The 20,101-nt window shown below is 38.5% G+C and overlaps 1 protein-coding gene across 5 annotated transcripts in view; it reads right to left on the reverse strand.

Annotated features, from left to right (window-relative positions):
• Positions 1 to 5,956: 5,956 nt before the first annotated feature.
• The window catches only part of paqr6 (progestin and adipoQ receptor family member VI), a 17,653-nt gene continuing 3,508 nt past the window's right edge, over positions 5,957 to 20,101 (reverse strand). For 3 of the 5 annotated variants that reach the window (XM_046877662.1, XM_046877661.1, XM_046877659.1), the window contains exons 2-8: positions 11,455 to 11,699; positions 10,439 to 10,566; positions 9,068 to 9,273; positions 8,192 to 8,318; positions 7,324 to 7,420; positions 6,800 to 6,944; positions 5,957 to 6,699 (exon numbers count right to left, since the gene is read on the reverse strand). In XM_046877662.1, the coding sequence (XP_046733618.1) occupies positions 6,434 to 6,699; positions 6,800 to 6,944; positions 7,324 to 7,420; positions 8,192 to 8,318; positions 9,068 to 9,273; positions 10,439 to 10,566; positions 11,455 to 11,583 (1,098 nt within the window). In that variant the 5' untranslated portion in view covers positions 11,584 to 11,699 and the 3' untranslated portion in view covers positions 5,957 to 6,433. Of the gene's footprint in view, positions 6,700 to 6,799; positions 6,945 to 7,323; positions 7,421 to 8,191; positions 8,319 to 9,067; positions 9,274 to 10,438; positions 10,634 to 11,454; positions 11,700 to 20,101 lie in introns of those variants that run through there. The other 2 variants (XM_046877663.1, XM_046877664.1) reach the window with 2 other exon arrangements.

Genomic DNA, 20,101 nt, shown 5'->3' on the forward strand with positions numbered 1-20,101 from the left:
AAGAGAAGTAATAACTTCACACCCACCTGAATAGACATCCGTTGTGTCCTTCATCATCGAGTTCCATCTCCACATTCAGGATTGTTTTACGGGACGGATTTCTATTACACTCCTGAACATCTCAACACACTTACAGAGTCTGAAAATAAATTTAACTCAGCATTGGGGAAGAGGGAAAACCGTGAACCAGGCGCAAAAAGGCCATTTCATCATTTTAATTAGATATATAGTGCATATAATTATTAAATAAATAATTAAAATAATTAAAAATAATAATAAAAAAAAGGAAAAAAGTATAAATAAGCACTGCTCTTATATTTTAATGGTATTTAGTTCTTTTTTTAATGGCTCTTGGTATTTTCTGGACCCGAGTGTGTTCGTTTTGATTGATATATTAATAAATTTTGTATTTGCTCGGCTCACTTGCGCCTCCTTCTGGCCACATTATGACTATGCTTCAATTTTGCACATCACAAATTAAGATATTTATTTATTTATTTATTAATAATTAATGAATTAATTTAATAAACTGTAATTAAACAAATCATAGATTTGTTCCTTTTTTCTGTCGTATTTACATATTACTTTTCTTTCTTTCTTTCTTTCTTTCTTTCTTCATCCCTCTGTTCAACCCCACACACAAACACGTACACGAGTTAGGAAATAAAATACTTTATTGGCGAATGAACAACGGAGAAATGAATCTCTGATCGTGTTTCTGTAACAGGGTTCATCGATCAACATCTCATTTCACTTCAACAGAGAAAAAAAAATCATACAAAAATAAACAATTATACAACTGGAAATACAACCTGCTCTTTTCTTTTCACTTTCCTGCTCTCCACCTGAACACATCAGTGTCTACAGCTTGTGCCCTGTTTTCATACATACACGACGTGGCCAAAAGTATTGGGACACCCGACTTTTCCAGGCAATATGAGCTTCTTCTCCAAACGGTTCCTACAAATTTGGAAGCACAGAATTATGTAGGACACCTTTGGATTTTCTCCTCACTTGAACTAGAAGATCCAAACCTGCTCCTTGTGCACTACATATGCTTTTCCATGGGTTGGAGTGGAAGATCTCCTGCTAAAGAGCACCAACCCTTTTGAACATAAATGAATGTGAACCCTGACTGCACCCCAGGAACCTTCTCACCTCACCTGCATCACTGAATGAGCACGATTCTCCACAAACTCTAGTGGAACATCTTCCCAGAAGAATGGAGCTTATTATAAGAGCAAATGGAGGAAATGTGGAATTCAGTGAATTTAAAAAAACCATAGGAATCTTACAGTCAAGTGTCCACAAACTTTTGGCCATCAATTATAAATGAAGTTTGTCTTGTTTGACAGATTCGTGTTTCAGACGCAATAAAACCTCACGTGTAGTAACTCGGCTACGAGTGTGGACCTGCATCACGACTTTCTTTTTCTACATCACACACACACACACACACACACACACACACACACACACACACACACACAAAAACAAACCCAAACCTGTGCATGTAAATGTGTCTAAATTTAATTGAAAAATAATATAATTTAATTTTAAAATAATAAAATAATTGAAAAAAAATATCATAAAATAATCAGATGTACAAACATTTTCAGATTCACTGCTAAACAATTAGCATTTTGGTGAAAAAAAAAATAATGAAAAAAACATTTTAAGAATGGAAAAATCCCTGAAAAAAAATAAATAAATAAAAAGTAAAAAAAATGCATTTTTTTAATTATTTAAAAAAATAATGTCTTCTAAATAATAATAATATTTTATTTATTTTATATAAAATGTTTTACGCATAAATCGAGGCTTTGTAAGGCAATAAAAGAAAAATTACATTTATATAATAATTATTATAATAAGAGAAAAGTAAATGAATAAAAAAGAAAACAGAAATAAATTAAAAACAATTATTTGACTAAAATGATGCCCATTTATACATATTCATAATGCATTATTATTTATTATAATGACATTATGAATAATTATAAATGATTTTATTCATTAAAAGAATGCTGTACAGCTGATTATTCTGATCTTAATGTTCACGCTGGATTCGAGAAAGAGGTGAAATAAAGAGAAGATTCGAGATCAATTAAATGTAAACACAAATATCACAGCACAGGATTTCTGCTCTACGATAACCCCAGCACCCCACATGACCTTCTTAGCACTTACTCTCACATTCCTCCATGATCCCAGAATCCCATGATGCCCTACTGAAGCCCTGCAGATCTCCAGGACCGGCTCTAAATCCCTCACGCAGCACTAATGAGACGTAAAGAAGTGAATATTCTGAATAATCAGAAATAAATGAAACATTAATCCTTCAGGAAGAGGAATATTAAAGTCATGATGCCTCAAACTCCAAACAAATCAGGATGGAGCTTCGACAAGATGCTTCAGGATCACCGATCAGCCAGAACATTACACCCACCTGCAGGAGAACATGTGTTATAAATCATTTGTCCAGCATGTCCCACAGACGCTCTGAAGATAGACAGATCTAGAAAATGTAGAGGATTTAGCATTTTGAACCCTAAAGCTCCTCAAACGGTTCCTGGCCTTTGTGGTGAAGTGTGGATGTGCAGGAAGCTTCATCCACCAGGTAGGTGGTATACATGTTCCTTTCATGTTCTATCTGCATGAACACCAAGACCAGAGGTTTCCCAGCAGAACATCTCTCAGAGCATCTCACTCCCTCGTCTTCTTCTCTTAGCGCATCCTGGTGGCATTTCTATCCACCTGGGCACACACCCAGTCATCCAAATGATGGAAGAGAAAGCATGGTTCATCAGACCAGGCCTCCTTCTTCCATCACGCCAAAGTCCAGGTTCATCGTAGGAACTTTGGATGGTGTACAGGGTCAGTACTCTGGAGTAAATAGAGTTAACCCTTTTCAGCCATTTCTGCTACATGAGATCTTCTGTAGGATCTAATGAGTGCCCACGATCCTCTTTGGTTCATCAGTTCTCCTTTCATGGAGAACTTTTGTTAGGAACTAACCACTGCATATTGGGTTGGAATAAACCACAAGGTTTTGGAGATGCTCTGAGCCAGTGGTCTGGTGTGCAAGCCTGTGTCAATGTTGCACCGATTGCTTCCAAGAACCTTCGCTCCACAAATGCATCAGTGACCCTTTTTTGGAGAAGTTTTGGTAGCTACTATTTCCTGAACCCAAAGAGAATACTACAAATTCCACTATTTTGGGAAATGCTCTGACCTAGACGTCTAGACGCGTATCAAATTTATTTACACTTGCCCATTTTTCCTGCTTTCAACACGTCCACTTTAAAAACTGACTTGCGGCATAAGAAATCCTACAGGAACGAGATCATTCATTTCACCTCAGCTGTCTGCAGGAGATGTTTCGGCTGATCAGCTTATAAATAGCATCATGAAAACCAGTGAAACCCCCAAACAAACGTGAATCATCTTTAATCTAAACATTAATTTGTGTTCTCGATCGTTGTTTCCTTCCAACGTGAATAACGTGGAAAAATAATCTACAGGGTCTCTTAATTCTCATCTGACGCTGGTCCACTCTTCAAACACTTCGCTGTTTCTATCAGAATTATGAGTCAAATGTAAGTCAAGGTGGTGTTTATAACGCTACATAGCACTGACAAGCATTTTAAAGCATACACAACCCTACATAAACCTTCATAAAGGCTTGTTCCTGTAACAACTAGTCATCATTAGAAAAGAAAGAAAAAATATACGATATACGTATATATAAACACACTTCATAATTATATATAGGCAATAAGGCCATGTTATAATGCATTCATAAAGCATTACAGGTTTATAATGTGTTTGACATGTTAAACAGAATGCATTATAACACATTATAGCACCGTTACGCTGTATTCTCTTAAAGTAATATAAGTGACAAAGGTGTTATGAACACTATGTTTATAAGGCATCATAAAGCTTGCTATGAAGTGTAACATGTTTATCATTAGTGTATAACGAACATGCGTGTATATTTTACTGTTAAATACACAAGGTCATTTGAAGGTGATTTACGACAAATATATAGAGAAAATCCCGCAGTCCTGAAGGCGATGTGTGTTGGAATAAGTCTTTATGAACATACGTAGTGCTATGTAGGGTCAGTTGTCAGGAAGGATTTACGCAGCCTTATAACCACCACCTTGGAGTAAAAAGGTGAAAAAATAAAAGCTCAATGCAAAGCACTCAAAATTGCGGCCTGAATGATACAAGCCCCGCCCATTTAGCGAAAACATCCAATCAAATCTCTTAATTGTTGGATAAGAGGTTAGAATAAAGCACCGAACATGTACGAATCGTTAAACACGTTATAAAACATACCGTACATTTACACCAGTGCCATACGCCTTTTTATTCGGATTTTAACAGCTAAGTGTCTTATGAAGTCTTTCTGCTTGGTTCAGGTAGATCTTTGTATGGTCTTTAGGTAATAATAAAAAAAGAATCCACCTGGGAACATCAACACGATGGCAGAAATTCACCAGAAGGATTTCTGAGTAACGGTGCACAAAACGAAGTGCTATAAAGAATCTTCGCATGAATGAATATTCTCAAAGGAAATTAGCATGAAAACATTTCAATCTGATTAGCTTATTAGATAATCTCCAAAAAAAAAAAAAAAAATCATAGATTATAAATATACTATCTATTCTGTACTACACTGTACTACACTGTACTGCACTGTACTGCACTGTCATCAATGTAAAATGAGGAATACAATCCCTGACGGATTCAGACGTTCCAGTTGGTTGGTGTTACGTGTAACATTTGCATAAATTAGTGACATCATAACAATAAAAGCAGGTAAATATCCGAATCCCTAGTAGGCGCTTTGTGCTAGAATGCGACGTAAAAAGGAATTCAGTAATCGCTTCATTTGAGCCCTGACAAAAAAGGGAAAAGAAATAGAGAGAGAGAGAGAGAGAGAGAGAGAGAGAGAGAGAGAGAGAGAGAGAGAGAGAGAGAGAGAGGAGACAGAGAGAGAGAGAGAGAGAGAGAGAGAGAGAGAGAGACAGAGAGAGAGAGAGAGAGAGAGAGAGAGAGAGAGAGAGAGACAGAGAGAGAGAGACAAAGAGAGAGAGAGCAAGAGAGAGATAGAAAGAGAGAAGGATCTTGTTTTATACCACAGTTCTGTAATGGTTATAATCTCAGGGCAGCTAAAATACTAAAGTATATAAACTATAAATCTGTAAAAAGACTAAAATGGCTAGAAGTATATAAAGTACACAGCAGCGTCAGACTGCATAATAAGTGCTGTTCTGTTGGAAGCAGTTAAAAATAGCGATGCACCGAACTGAAAACTAAAAACAAAACGAAAAACACGGTATTTCAGGAATCATTTTTTGGTAATTGACTTTTGACCGCACCATAATTTAACTTGTTTTTTAGCGTCTGCAGATACAATGATTCAATACGTGATTCAGATTCATTCTAATGTAAACAATGCATTTTTCTGAGAGATCACAGATATTTTAATTTTATTTTTATTACAAACAAGCAGCTGATAATAACGCCGGGATTCAGCATTTAAATATTTATTTAAATGTATTTGTACCTTTTATATATAAATTTATTACATATAACATATTTCTCTCTGATGTTAAATAGAGTTTTAGCAAAAATGCACAGAAAAATATTTCTGTTATGATGTGCAGGTTTTGAGAATCGTTCTATGATTTGTTTTTGTTAAATCGCCCGGTTTATTTTTTATTTTAATAGACAGTGGGCGTGGCCTTCTGTACGTTACTTCCTGTCAAGTTCATTTGGTCACAAAACCTCCATCTAATGATGACGCATATGTTTTTTTTTTCGCTTACAGGCCTGAAACTTATTAGAATAAATCACACACACACACACACACACACACACACACACACACACACACACACACCCTTTACAGGACAAACTGGCTTTTTTTTTTTTTTTTTTTTTGCTCGTAATTCTTTAATATAAATTTACAATAAAAAGCCTTTTTTTTGGCTTCAAGGTGACAAATATTTTATAAAAATTAACAGTGCAATGTTTTAAATCATATTGATTTTTTTTTTAATTTCTGAAGCCATTTCAAAAAGTCGTTCACATTTTTTCATGGATTAAATTTCATTGTAAAACATGGAAACCAATTAATTACTTGATGATAATAAAAAATAACGATTGTGATTCATTTATTACACGTTTTTATTATAAAACTGATACGTGATTATTATTATTTTTTGATTGTTCCATAGAATTAAATATTTTCTCTCTTTTTTTTTTTGGCATTGTTACCTAGGATAAATAATTAAATAAAATAAAATAAAAACATGATTTATAATTAAATAAAATTTCGGTGCATCTCTATTTTTTGGGTTGTTTTTTAATCCCTGTGCCACGTTTAGAGATTCTGAACGTTTTCCGGCGAAGCGTTTTACTCGTCTTTCACGCTGCCGTTAGCTTGAGGTGTGCGGTGTGTCGTGAACTTGGGAGGAGGCAGCAGACTGGCACTAAACAGGCCGATGATGCCCAGGTTGAGCAGGATTCCGAGCGCCAGAGCTCCCAGCGTTCCCAGGAAGGATGGAACAGCCGAGTGAGCGGTGAGCCAGGCGCGACGTGACGCCATGTCCGCCAGAATCGCCTCCATCTGAAAGTGTGTCCCGACTACGGCGCAGATGTGGAACAGCTGGTGACTGTGGCCTGAAAGGGGGAAGTAATTTAACACGTAAATGTGAGCCAGAGCTTCTGGACCAATCAGAATCCAGAATCATGACTGTGTAAACGCTATAAAACTCCGTACCGATGTAGTCGAAGCGTCCCGGCGCGAGTCTCTCGGGCAGGTGAGAAGCGAACAGGAAGCAGGTGAGGAAAGCAAACAGCAGGTGATAGCAGTGACTGGACAGAGAGTCTGTGTGAGCGCAGCCTCCACCAAAACCCAGCAAGAGCTACAACAACACAACAACACAACAACAACACAACAACCACTTTTAAACCACTTACTATAATCTATTCGTTCTCAGTGTAGAGCGCCTCTAGTGGGGAATAAAAACATGACCACAGCGAACAGCAGAATTTTTTTTAATTATTAATTCATTAATGATTTTAACTTTAAAAATCAAGTTCATACACTTCAAAGCAACAACAAACAAAAGTCTTTTTTTTTTTAGAAGTTGATATTTTAATAGATTAGACATTTTGCAATTTAAAGTATTTTATTATCATCATTTACTGGGGTGATGGAGGACAAACACACACACACACACACACACACACACACACACACGTTTCTCCACAAACACATCATTTCATCTGAAAGTCACTCACTCGGTAGAAAAGCGGGATGTTGTCGAACATGAAGGGAATAACGAACGCTCCGGTCCGTAGGATTTTACTCCTGTGAGGGAAATGCAATTCCAAAAACCTGGAAAAAAACAAACAGAAATCCCAGATTACCAAATCATTATAATTATAACAATTACAACAATAACTGTTCACATCTCAGTAACAGTGTAATTATAAACAGGACAAGCAGCTGATATTGATATTGATTATAGATATAATTAAAAATATAAATAAAATCTACAAATATATTTTTCCTACATTAAACAGTATTACTAAAATAGCACATTGAAATATTGTTATAATGTGCAACGTTTTCGAGAATAATTCCATAATGTTTCATCATATCGCCTGGTTTATTGTTTTAATTATTATTTGTATTTATTTTAATAAATGTGGTTTGTTTACAGGCTTGAAACATTACAATAAATCCAAAAAAAACTAGCTCATGAGAGAAACAGCTCCATGAAGATCTGTCTTCAATGATTTGGATTCATGTGGAAGATCTCCTGCTAAAGAGCTCTGACCTCAAGCCTATTAAACGCTGACTGCACCCCAGGAACCTCCTCATCTCACCTACATCAGAACCTGACTGTAATAACATTCTTGTGGCTGAATGAGCACAAATCTCCACAAAATCTAGTGGAACATCTTCCCAGAAGAGTGGAAAGGGACATTCTAAAAGCACATGATCAGGCGTCTGTAGATCTTTGACCCACATTGTGAACTTCTCTTTACAGTATTTCTCAACATATCAACATTCACACATTATTTATTCTGTTTATTGCGTGGGTCGTTACCATAGAAACAAAATGTTACTTCTCCCTCTTTGCATGTGGACGGTGTTGGTTACCTGGAGTAGCAGGATGTGCTGGTGCAGAAGATGGTGTTAGCAATAGCGATGGGGACGAAGTGGTGATGGAGTCGACTGTTCACCCAACATTCAGGCATGACGTAGAACCCGTACGCGATCGCGCAGCCTGCACAACGACAATTTACCACAGATAAAAACATCTGCATTTCCTTTTTTTTTAATAAATAATGCAGAATCAAATCACATGACATGAGTTCTCTGTGGTGAAGAAGGAACAACTCAGTGGAAGACCATCAGAGCCAGCAAGACCTTCTCTTGGAATCTCGGAATCACTGACTTCAAACTGTCGTGTCAAACAAATCTGCTAGAAGACCTTCAGAAATCAGCACTGAGGGCTGAACTTCCCCAGGACTGAATATATGATGATCAATTAGCGTGATCTGGAAATCAGCTAGTGCACAGAGCAGACTTGCATGAACACAAGCATTTGGCATCTTCTTCATCATCATCATCGTCGTCGTCTAACGGGAATGTTGCGTTGTCGTCACAGCTTTAAAGCATCGCTCATCTCGTTCCTCTGTCTGCACCAGTTCCACTTAAACACATCAGAAGGTATTTTTGGCTTTTACTGTAGCATTGTCTAATAGCCTGTGAATCTTTATTAGCTCTGGGAAACCAGGAAACTCGGCCACGTCTTATTTGATCTGGAAGCATCCTCCAGAGCGAGCTGAGAGCTGAGAGCTTTTGAAGTACAGCTTTTGAAGCTGATATAATAACCGTGCACAAGCACAAGTCCAAAAAAAGCAAACAGCAGGACTTAATGGAACAGTGGCAGCCAGAGAGGCTCAACGGACACGAGAGAGGACCGCGCGTGTGTGCGTGTGTGTGTGTGTGTGTGTGTGTGTGTGTGCACACCCAGGCTGTAAAGGCTAAGCGCTCCATAGTCGAAGAAGTAGCAGATGTGCCGGGCTTCAGGTGACATCGTGCTGAAGGTGTGAGCACAGCTGGATGTGAAGGGATAAATGCAGATGAGCAGCATGTACACCAGCAGCGGCCATGTGTAGCTATCGAACAGGAAGTCCACCGTGGAACAGAGCACAAAGAAGCGCCACAGGAAGTACCTGAAGCAAAGAGAGAAAAAATAAACCTTCTGTATGAGCAAGTTTTTTCATGCAGACATTCAGGGGTCTAATTACAAATTGGTTTAAGATCTTTATATATTATAGTGCGATAGAAGAAATGCAGTGGCAGGTCGTGGATTTCCCCCATGAGGCCTTCGGTGGTTAAACCAATTCACCTCTGAATCCTATCGTTATGACGCCACGTCTACATCAACCATCAGTATTATAGAGCAGCGCTGCATCACACAGGATCTCATACAGCGAGAATGAATGTTATTTACTAAAGCAAGAAACCCAATAAACATAATTCAAGACGTCTCCTTTCACTGTAGCCGCAGCTGCACCTCCACATACATCTTCTCTAGCAGAAGCATCGATATTCACCTCATCACATCACCCCGGGGTTTCAGTGCTTTACCGTTTTCCTGGGGCTTTGAAATAAAGGCAAATTGTGTGTTTTTGTGTAAATTCTACAGGAGAGAAAAGTATAAACGCTTCATAAAAAAAGAGACTTTTGGACACTTTTCCTCGCCATGTTCAGCTTTTCTGAACCTTGTAAGTGTATCTGCAACCAAATATCGATATCTTCTCCCCCGGCAGTCAGTGTGAAAAAAACAGCTCCTAAATCCACACGTATATATTTGAGCTTGTGCAGTTTGCTGCAGATGCGGTTTGCGAGCTCTGACTGGTGCGCTTTCTGACAGGGGATTGGACGCCTTCTAGATGCCCCGGAGTGACCGAATCGGAATCTGATTGGTTAAAACAGCAGTTTCAAGCAAAATAGAGTTTATGATTAAAAAAAGCCTACAGGTGCTGATCCTGCCGGCTTCACATCAAATACCTTTGACCTCAGCAACATGGAACGTAACGTAATCTGATTGGACAGAAACTCTAATGTAAACAGACACTCAGGAAAAAAAAGCTATAAAATGAAGAGACTATTGGGAATAATTTAATGCATATTAATGGACAAAAGTCTATTCAAACGTAAGTAATTCTGATGGAGGTTAAACCAGCTGAGAAGGTCCTGCTGGCCCTGACGATCTGCAACTGGAGAAATACGTTCAGGAGGAACGCCACTGCTCACTAATCTACTTTTCCCACCGAAAGCCGACTAAAAGACTTGGCAGTGAGCGAACGTCACCCGCTGCTCCGCATCTCTCACCATGTTGGCAGGAAGTGGGTCCAGATATTCACTGTTTCATTGGTCATCTGAAAGCTGCTGAGGATGCAGTCCAGGGCGGAGCTTTGAGGATGTCTGTAACCGGACATGATGCCGTCCTCCCAAAACACCTGGGTATGACCATGCAGACGTCCACACTGTAAAATTCAGCTTTGAAATCTGTACGGTGAAAACGACCTGAAATTTTCATCAGGAAACTTTACAGACGTGCGCATGAACATGAACCATATACTTCATATCTTCTTCTGGAGGGAGAGAAATAAGAAGGGTTGGTGATGGAGGGAGGGTTTATAGCTGCTCTAACAGGGGGGAACAGGAACTTTATCTCACAGAATATTTACAGCACCAACTGTTTATATTAAATAGAAAAATGGAGTTTTCTTTTATATTAGATTCGTTTATTCCAGACAATTAACATCTGAGGAAGAATAAGATAGACAGAGAGAATAAAGATATATATATATATATATATATATATATATATATATATATATATATATAGAGAGAGAGAGAGAGAGAGAGAGAGAGAGAGGAGAGAGAGAGAGAGAGAGTGAGAGACCATGAACGTCTGAGAGAAAAGGATATAGACAGAGAGAATAAAGAGATACAGAGAGAGAATAAGAGAGAAAAAAGAGAGGAGAGAATAAGATAGGCAGAGGCCATGATAGAAAGAAAGAAAAGAATGAAATAGAGAGAAACAATGAGAAAGAGATTGAGAAACTGAGATGAAGAGAGAGAGAGAGAATGAGATGGATAGAAAGCATGAAGGCATAAGAGGGATTGGGAGAAAGATACAGAGAGAGAGTGAAGAAAGAGAGAATAAAATGCATGTTCAACGCTTTAACAATACAAATGTCCATATTTGTCATGTCAGTAAAGCGACCTGTATTTCTTGGATCTTGACAGAGAGAATGAGACAAAAAGACAAAAAGACAGATCAAGACATATGAATGAGTGATTAAAGCACTACACTACACCCAGAGCGTGTGATTTCCAACCTTTGGGACTTGGTGGATATTGAAGAGGCGGGGCAGTTTAAGTTGGAGCATGGCTTTGGGTAGTTGTAGCGCCCCCTTGCCCCTCTGACACGCCTGCTCCAGCTTCTCTCGACCTCCACGACACAGCATGCACCAAACCGCAGAGTCCAAACCCCACGACTGAAGACCTTCACCGCCCTCCCATGTTATACACACAGGCCAGGACCAGCCCCGCCCTCTGCCTGGCCCCGCCCACACGGGAAACACTGTGGGAGAGACAGAGACAGAGAGACAGACACGTTTTATCTCTCGCTTTTTTACACTGTGAACATCATTCTAATAAAACGTATTTAAATTTGATTATAAATCTGAGAACAAACAGAAGAGAGAGAGAGAGAGAGAGAGAGAGAGAGAGAGAGAGAGAGAGAAGAGAGAGAGAGAGAGAGAGAGAGAGAGAGAGAGAGAGAGAGAGAGAGAAGGAGAGAGAGAGAGAGAGACAGAGAAAGAAAGAAAGAGAGAGAGAGAGAGAGAGAGAGAGAGAGAAGGAGAGAGAGAGAGTGAGAGAGAGAGAGAGACAGAGACAGAGAGAGAGAGAGAGAGAGAAGAGAGAGAGAGAGAGAGAGAGAGAGAAGAGAGAGAGAGAGAGAGAGAGAGAGAGAGAGAGAGAGAGAGAGAGAGAGAGAGAGAGAGAGAGAGAGAGAGAGAAGAGAGAGAGAGAGAGAGAGAGAGAGAGAGAGAGAGAGAGAGAGAGAGAGAGAGAGAGAGAGAGAGAGAGAGAGAGAGAGAGAGAGAGAGAGAGAGAGAGAGAGAGAGAGAGAGAGAGAGAGAGAGAGAGAGAGAGAGAGAGAGAGAGAGAGAGAGAGAGTTCAGCTCATTAAAAATGGAGGCAAAAACAAAAGTGTTGCGTTAATAATTTAGTTTATTATATTAAACTCTTCTCCACAGAACATTTGGAACATAAAAGTAATAGATACAGTAGAGAGATGATGGTGGTACTGCAATACTGTGACTGAGTTTGTCCTCCTACAGTAACAGTCGTCTTTCTTAACCTCATCCAGTCATTTTTCTTTTTTATTTTATTTACTTTTCTTTTTATTACTTGGCAGCACGTGTAAGTCTGAGAAACCATTTGCTAGCTAGCCTGATATTTTAAATGCTAACACTGTTAGCTTAGTGTTATCTTTATATTAGCAGCTTTTTTTATTTATTGTGTAATCATGCTCCTGGACACAGCGGTATGACACACACGCTCACACACACACACACACACACACACACACACACACACACACACACACACACACACACACACACACACACACACACAGAGGTCAGCGTTGTTGTAGGACCAGAAACAATGCTAGCGTGCCAACACAAGTGTCTTTTGTATGGCTGCTGATGCTATTTATGAAAGTGATTTATTCTCGTTTGTCTGGAAACACACCCCACATCTCTACAGCACCATGGTGCACGTGATCAGCAAACACACTGCTGCTCCACAATATTATAATGTTTTAGGAGTTGAGGATTACTGTAGAATCCGAAGCAGGTCACACCGTGAGACTCTCACGTTCACGTGAAACACATGATCACACACATTCACATAACACACTCTGGAATTTACCATTTCGCCTCTTGACACACACACACACACACACACACACACACACACACACACACACACAGCGAGAGGAAGTTCATTTCCGCTCTCATTTACAGCTGGACAAAATAAATACGGACAGAAAAAGAGAGATGGATGTGAAAGAGAGAAAAATGAGATGGAGCAAGAATGAAATCAAAAGAAGATAAAAGAGGTAGAGAAACAGGAAAGATAAAATCAAGAGACAGAATAAAAAAAAAGAAGAAGGAATGTAGCAGCAGAGTCAAATCACTGGGTCTTATGATGTAATGTGTATAGTCACTGTATACACATACACACACACACACACACACACACACACACACACACACACACACACACACACAATAGTCATAAAAAATAGAAATTGTAATACTAGAAGAGACACAGGAACAAGGCAGTGCTGCAGTCTCTCTGTCTTTCTCTTTATTTTTTACACACACACACACACACACACACACACACACACACACACACACACACACACACACACACACTATGTAGGAATTATATAGTAAGCTATGAGAGTGTAGGGGGGGTACTCCACATCTGTGTTCCCACAATGGAACCCGAGAGACAAGCTGAAACATGCAGGAGAAAAAACAGGTCAGGTGAAACAGTTCACCTCCTAAAGAACACCTTGTTCACCCCGAAAGAGAGAGAGAGAGAGAGAGAGAGAGAGAGAAAGAAAGAAAAAAGGAGTAAGAGAAAGAGGGAGAGAGAGAGGCCCGATGTCCTATAGCAGATTTCATTCTTCTGTTCCTCTGTACAATTCCTGGCAAATAAATTCTTAGAAATGTGGGAGGGGAAAGAACTCGGAGAACTCGGGAGTGAGGCTCGAGGGGGTTTTACTGCTGGATCCCCTTCTGCTGAAAGGAAAAGACGGGAAGAGGAGGAGAAGGAGAACATGAGCAGGCAGAAGATTTTACTGAGTTGTTCCTCTAGTTTAATCCCCAATCTCTGAGCAGGAGACGCTCCAGAGTAGCATTTCCTGTTAGAGGATAAAAAGATCAGGGATTTTATTCTGCTTTACACAGAGTCTCACGGGAGAACTGTCTGGAAAACTGTGTGGAGAACTGTGTGGAAAACTGTGTGGAGAACTGTGTGGAGAACTGTGTGGAGAACGGCTGGATCGGCTTCAACAAACAGTTTCATGCTCCAGTCAATGGAATTAAAAATATAGTAAAAGAAAATAAAGAAGGAAATTAGCGAAAAATCCAACAAGAAACTTTTGCATTTCTGAGATAATCTGAATGAAACCCTCATCCACAGCGACTTTTATCTCATTCATACGACTGAGCACGTATGGGGTGAAGGGCCTTGCTCAGGGGCCAAGGAATATGAGCTTGGTGAGGTTGGAATTTGAACTCATGACCTTCAGATCCAAAGTCCAATAACTTACCCACTAATTCTGGATCATTTACTGCTAAACTGCTGAAGCAGAAACGCCCAAACCTTTACATATGATGAGCAAAAAAAGTTTAAGAGCCGAAAGTAAATTTAAATTATTGTACAAAACTGCATTATATTAAAATAGATAGATAGATAGATAGATAGATAGATAGATAGATAGATAGATAGATCCTGTAAATATCATAGACAGACAGACAGACAGACACTAAATATTGTAGACAGACAGACATATACTGTAAATATTGTAGACAGACAGACATATACTGTAAATATTGTAGACAGACACTGTAAATATTGTAGACAGACAGACATATACTGTAAATATTGTAGACAGACAGACATATACTGTAAATATTGTAGACAGACACTGTAAATATTGTAGACAGACAGACATATACTGTAAATATTGTAGACAGACAGACAGACAGTTACTGTAAATATTGTAGACAGACAGACAGACACTAAATATTGTAGACAGACAGACATATACTGTAAATATTGTAGACAGACAGACATATACTGTAAATATTGTAGACAGACACTGTAAATATTGTAGACAGACAGACATATACTGTAAATATTGTAGACAGACAGACAGACATTTACTGTAAATATTGTAGACAGACAGACAGACACTAAATATTGTAGACAGACAGACAGACATATACTGTAAATATTGTAGACAGATAGACAGACATATACTGTAAATTGTAGACAGACAGACATATACTGTAAATATTGTAGACAGACACTGTAAATATTGTAGACAGACAGACAGACATTTACTGTAAATATTGTAGACAGATAAACAGACATATACTATAAATTGTAGACAGATACATATACTGTAAATATTGTAGACAGACACTGTAAATATTGTAGACAGACAGACATTTACTGTAAATACTGTAGACAGACAGACAGACAGACAGACAGACAGACAGATACTGTAAATATTGTAGACAGATAGACAGACATATACTATAAATTGTAGACAGATACATATACTGTAAATATTGTAGACAGACAGACACTAAATATTGTAGACAGACAGACATATATTGTAAAAATTGCAGACAGATAGACGGACAGATACTGTAAATATTGTAGACAGACAGACAGACAATAAATATTGTAGACAGACAGACATATACTGTAAATATTGTAGACAGATAGACAGACATATACTGTAAATTGTAGACAGACAGACATATACTGTAAATATTGTAGACAGACACTGTAAATATTGTAGACAGACAGACACTGTAAATATTGTAGACAGACAGACAGACATTTACTGTAAATATTGTAGACAGACAGACAGACATTTACTGTAAATATTGTAGACAGATAGACAGACATACTATAAATTGTAGACAGATACATATACTGTAAATATTGTAGACAGACACTGTAAATATTGTAGACAGACAGACATTTACTGTAAATACTGTAGACAGACAGACATATACTGTAAATATTGTAGACAGATAGACAGACATATACTATAAATTGTAGACAGATACATATACTGTAAATATTGTAGACAGACAGACACTAAATATTGTAGACAGACAGACATATATTGTAAAAATTGCAGACAGATAGACGGACAGATACTGTAAATATTGTAGACAGACAGACAGACAATAAATATTGTAGACAGACAGACATATACTGTAAATATTGTAGACAGATAGACAGACATATACTGTAAATTGTAGACAGACAGACATATACTGTAAATATTGTAGACAGACACTGTAAATATTGTAGACAGACAGACACTGTAAATATTGTAGACAGACAGACATTTACTGTAAATATTGTAGACAGACAGACAGACATTTACTGTAAATATTGTAGACAGATAGACAGACATATACTATAAATTGTAGACAGATACATATACTGTAAATATTGTAGACAGACACTGTAAATATTGTAGACAGACAGACATTTACTGTAAATACTGTAGACAGACAGACATATACTGTAAATATTGTAGACAGATAGACAGACATATACTATAAATTGTAGACAGATACATATACTGTAAATATTGTAGACAGACAGACACTAAATATTGTAGACAGACAGACGTATATTGTAAAAATTGCAGACAGATAGACAGACAGATACTGTAAATATTGTAGACAGACAGACAGACAATAAATATTGTAGACAGACAGACATATACTGTAAATATTGTAGACAGATAGACAGACATATACTGTAAATATTGTAGACAGACAGACATATACTGTAAATATTGTAGACAGACACTGTAAATATTGTGAACAGACAGACACTGTAAATATTGTAGACAGACAGACAGACACTGTAAATATTGTAGACAGACAGACAGACATTTACTGTAAATATTGTAGACAGATAGACAGACATACTATAAATTGTAGACAGATACATATACTGTAAATATTGTAGACAGACACTGTAAATATTGTAGACAGACAGACATTTACTGTAAATACTGTAGACAGACAGACATATACTGTAAATATTGTAGACAGATAGACAGACATATACTATAAATTGTAGACAGATACATATACTGTAAATATTGTAGACAGACAGACACTAAATATTGTAGACAGACAGACATATTGTAAAAATTGCAGACAGATAGACGGACAGATACTGTAAATATTGTAGATTAATAGACAGATACTGTAAGTATTGTAGATAGACAGACAGATACTGTAAGTATTGTAGATAGACAGACAGACTAACAGAGAGACAGCAATAAAAGGCAGTTCAACATCTAGCAGAAGTGCAAATAGAAGCAATTAAGCAAACTGACATGCAGACAAATATGCAAATATATGCACAGCATGTAATGTATATATGTAAATAAAAAATTTTAAAGTTGCCAGTTTCCCTCTCATTTTATTTCATAATATTGAGAAATTAAACAAATTTAAAATACAAACAACCCCATTTACAGTAGAGTAGAGTTCAGTGCCAGACATGATGTAGGTGACAGATGGTCAGAATGCTGAAGGTTTGTACTTAAAAATTTGACATTTTTTACCAAACTTGTATTTGTTTAGAGTCACATTGCGGATCTTCTTTGCTCCTTCAACTCACTCGGTTTCCCGCTAAAGCAGAAGCAGGATGGTTCAGTATGGAAATAAAGATTAGCGTCGTCTTCATTCACAAACAAAGAAGATGGAAATATGCCGTGACTCTGTACAGTTACAGAACGTCGACGCTCCCACTTTACACTGATATTCCTCAAACACACACATTGGATACAGAACCTAAAAAAATGTAGACATGCGCTAAAAGAAACTGTGGACACCTGACCATAAGGTTGGTGTGTGCTTTTCCTTGAAGGTCCCATTCCACAATTCTCCATTTACTGTTATTATAACCTCCACACGTCTGGGAAGATGTTCTACTAGATTTTGTGGAGATTTCTTCTCATACCAAAGTGATAGTAAAGTCAGGTAGATGAGGTTAGAAGGTCTGGGGTGCAGTCAGCGTTCACATTCAGTTATATTGAATAGACTTGGAGCTCTATAGCAGGAGATCTTCCACCAAATCCAACTCATGTAAAGCATATCTTCATGAAGCTGGCTCTGTTTGGGTCTCTAAGTTCAGGTGAAGGGAAAATTTCCGCTCCTGCATCCAAAGACAAAGTAGAAGTGTGTGCCTTTAAGGCTGTAGTAACATTTTGAGGAGGAACCACATATGGCAGAAAACGAGTGAGGAACGAGTGAGGAACCACCTTGAGGTTCAAACAGACATGAGGAGTCGTGCTCTGATGTTCTGCAATATTTCCATACAGCAGTTTGTTTCACAACCCGAAGGAAATCTCGAGGATAAAAACACGAGAACATGATGATGTGCAGGACTTCCTCCAAATCACTTGCACACACACACACACACACACACACACACACACACACACACACACACCAAAGATGATAAACGCGCCTAGTGACTTTTACCGTCATTTACGTTACACAACACATCGTTAATCACAACAACCGCGTATTACGCAAGACATTTCACTACCCACAATCCCCTGCTTCTGCCTGCCGACACATTATCATTAGCTTCTATCCGGCATTAGCTACTTCAAACGTAGCATTTCAGTTCACGTTAACTAGCAAACACTTACTGTAACACTAGCATGAGCTAATGGTTAGCAAGCTAACTAACATTCCAAACTAAATGACATAATAATCTAAAATTCAAACTATGCTGTATCAGTAGGTTAGCTAATCTTAATCAGCTGCTAATAAGTAAATTAGCCAGCTATCTAAGATTAACTTTTTATGATATCTAGTATTAGCTCAATTTCATCAACCAATAAGCTGAAACTGGGATGGTTAGCTAGCTAGTTTACATTAATCAATAGCTAAATTATCTTCTAGCGGTTAGCTAGGTCACTTGCAGTAACCGCTTATTAGCTACTGCTCATTTACATTACTAACTCGCTGATTTATATTAGCAAGCTAACTTGCGTACAGCAACCGTCTCACTGGTATTGATTCGAATGAGTTGTTAGATGTTAGTTATCTGTACAAGCTAATCATTTTTAGAAACCGCTCGCAAAGAGTTCATGTAAAACTGAACAATTTATTCAGTGATTTTTCGGTTATATTTTAAATGTAAGAACATTCGAGAGCTCCGAGAGAAAATCGCTTCTCACGGCTCGCTCTCTCGGGCCCACAATCTCCCCCTCGCCTCGTGACACGATCACGTGACCACCATCAATAGACGTCTTTATTACTCGCAGGCCACAAAACCAGGTCTGTGCTCTCAGTGTGGAGCTTCACGTGTCCTGTCCTGCACACAGGAAAGCGACTGCACAGTCAACACAGACATGCCAAGGTCCAGATGTGGACAGGACAAGGTCAGGAGAAGGTCAAGACAAAGTCAGGATGCAGACAGGACAAAGTCAGGATGCAGAAAGGACAAATTCGGGACAAAGTCAGGACGCAGACAGGAAAAAGTCAGGACGCAGACAGGACAGGGTCAGAACAAAGTCAGGACACAGACAGGACTCAGACGAGAAAAGGTCAGGACGCAAACAAGATAGGGTCAGCACAAAGTAACAACGCAGACAGGACAAGGTCAAGACAAAACCAGGACGCAGACGGGACAAGGCCAGGATGCAGACGGGACAAGGCAAGGGTGCAGACGGGACAAGGCCAGGGTGCAGACGGGACTCAGATAAGATGCACAAAAAAACACCATTAGAATACAAAGAGAATGAAGGATGCAGACTGTTCACAGACAAAAAGCAGGACAAAGACGGGACAGACAGGATACAGTCAAGGCGCAGAAAGGAAAGAAAAGCATAGACAAAATGCAGTCAGGGTCCAAACAGACAATGTCTAGGCGCAATTGGGACACAAAAAATACGCAGACGTGATGCAGACAGGAGGTCGACTGCAACTGCAACTGCAACACAAGTGACCTGCAACGTATCACAGTTTATTTCCGAAACTATTGCTCCGCCCACAATAACTGTTCTTGTCTAAAAGACCCATCCACACGTAAGCTTTTGGAGAACATCTCTGTTCATATGAACGTGTTCTCACATGAACATCCACCTGAGGCACTTTTTGTCCCGGAAGA

The sequence above is a fragment of the Silurus meridionalis genome, chromosome 21, assembly GCF_014805685.1.
Source record: "Silurus meridionalis isolate SWU-2019-XX chromosome 21, ASM1480568v1, whole genome shotgun sequence".
Lineage (NCBI taxonomy): Eukaryota > Metazoa > Chordata > Actinopteri > Siluriformes > Siluridae > Silurus > Silurus meridionalis.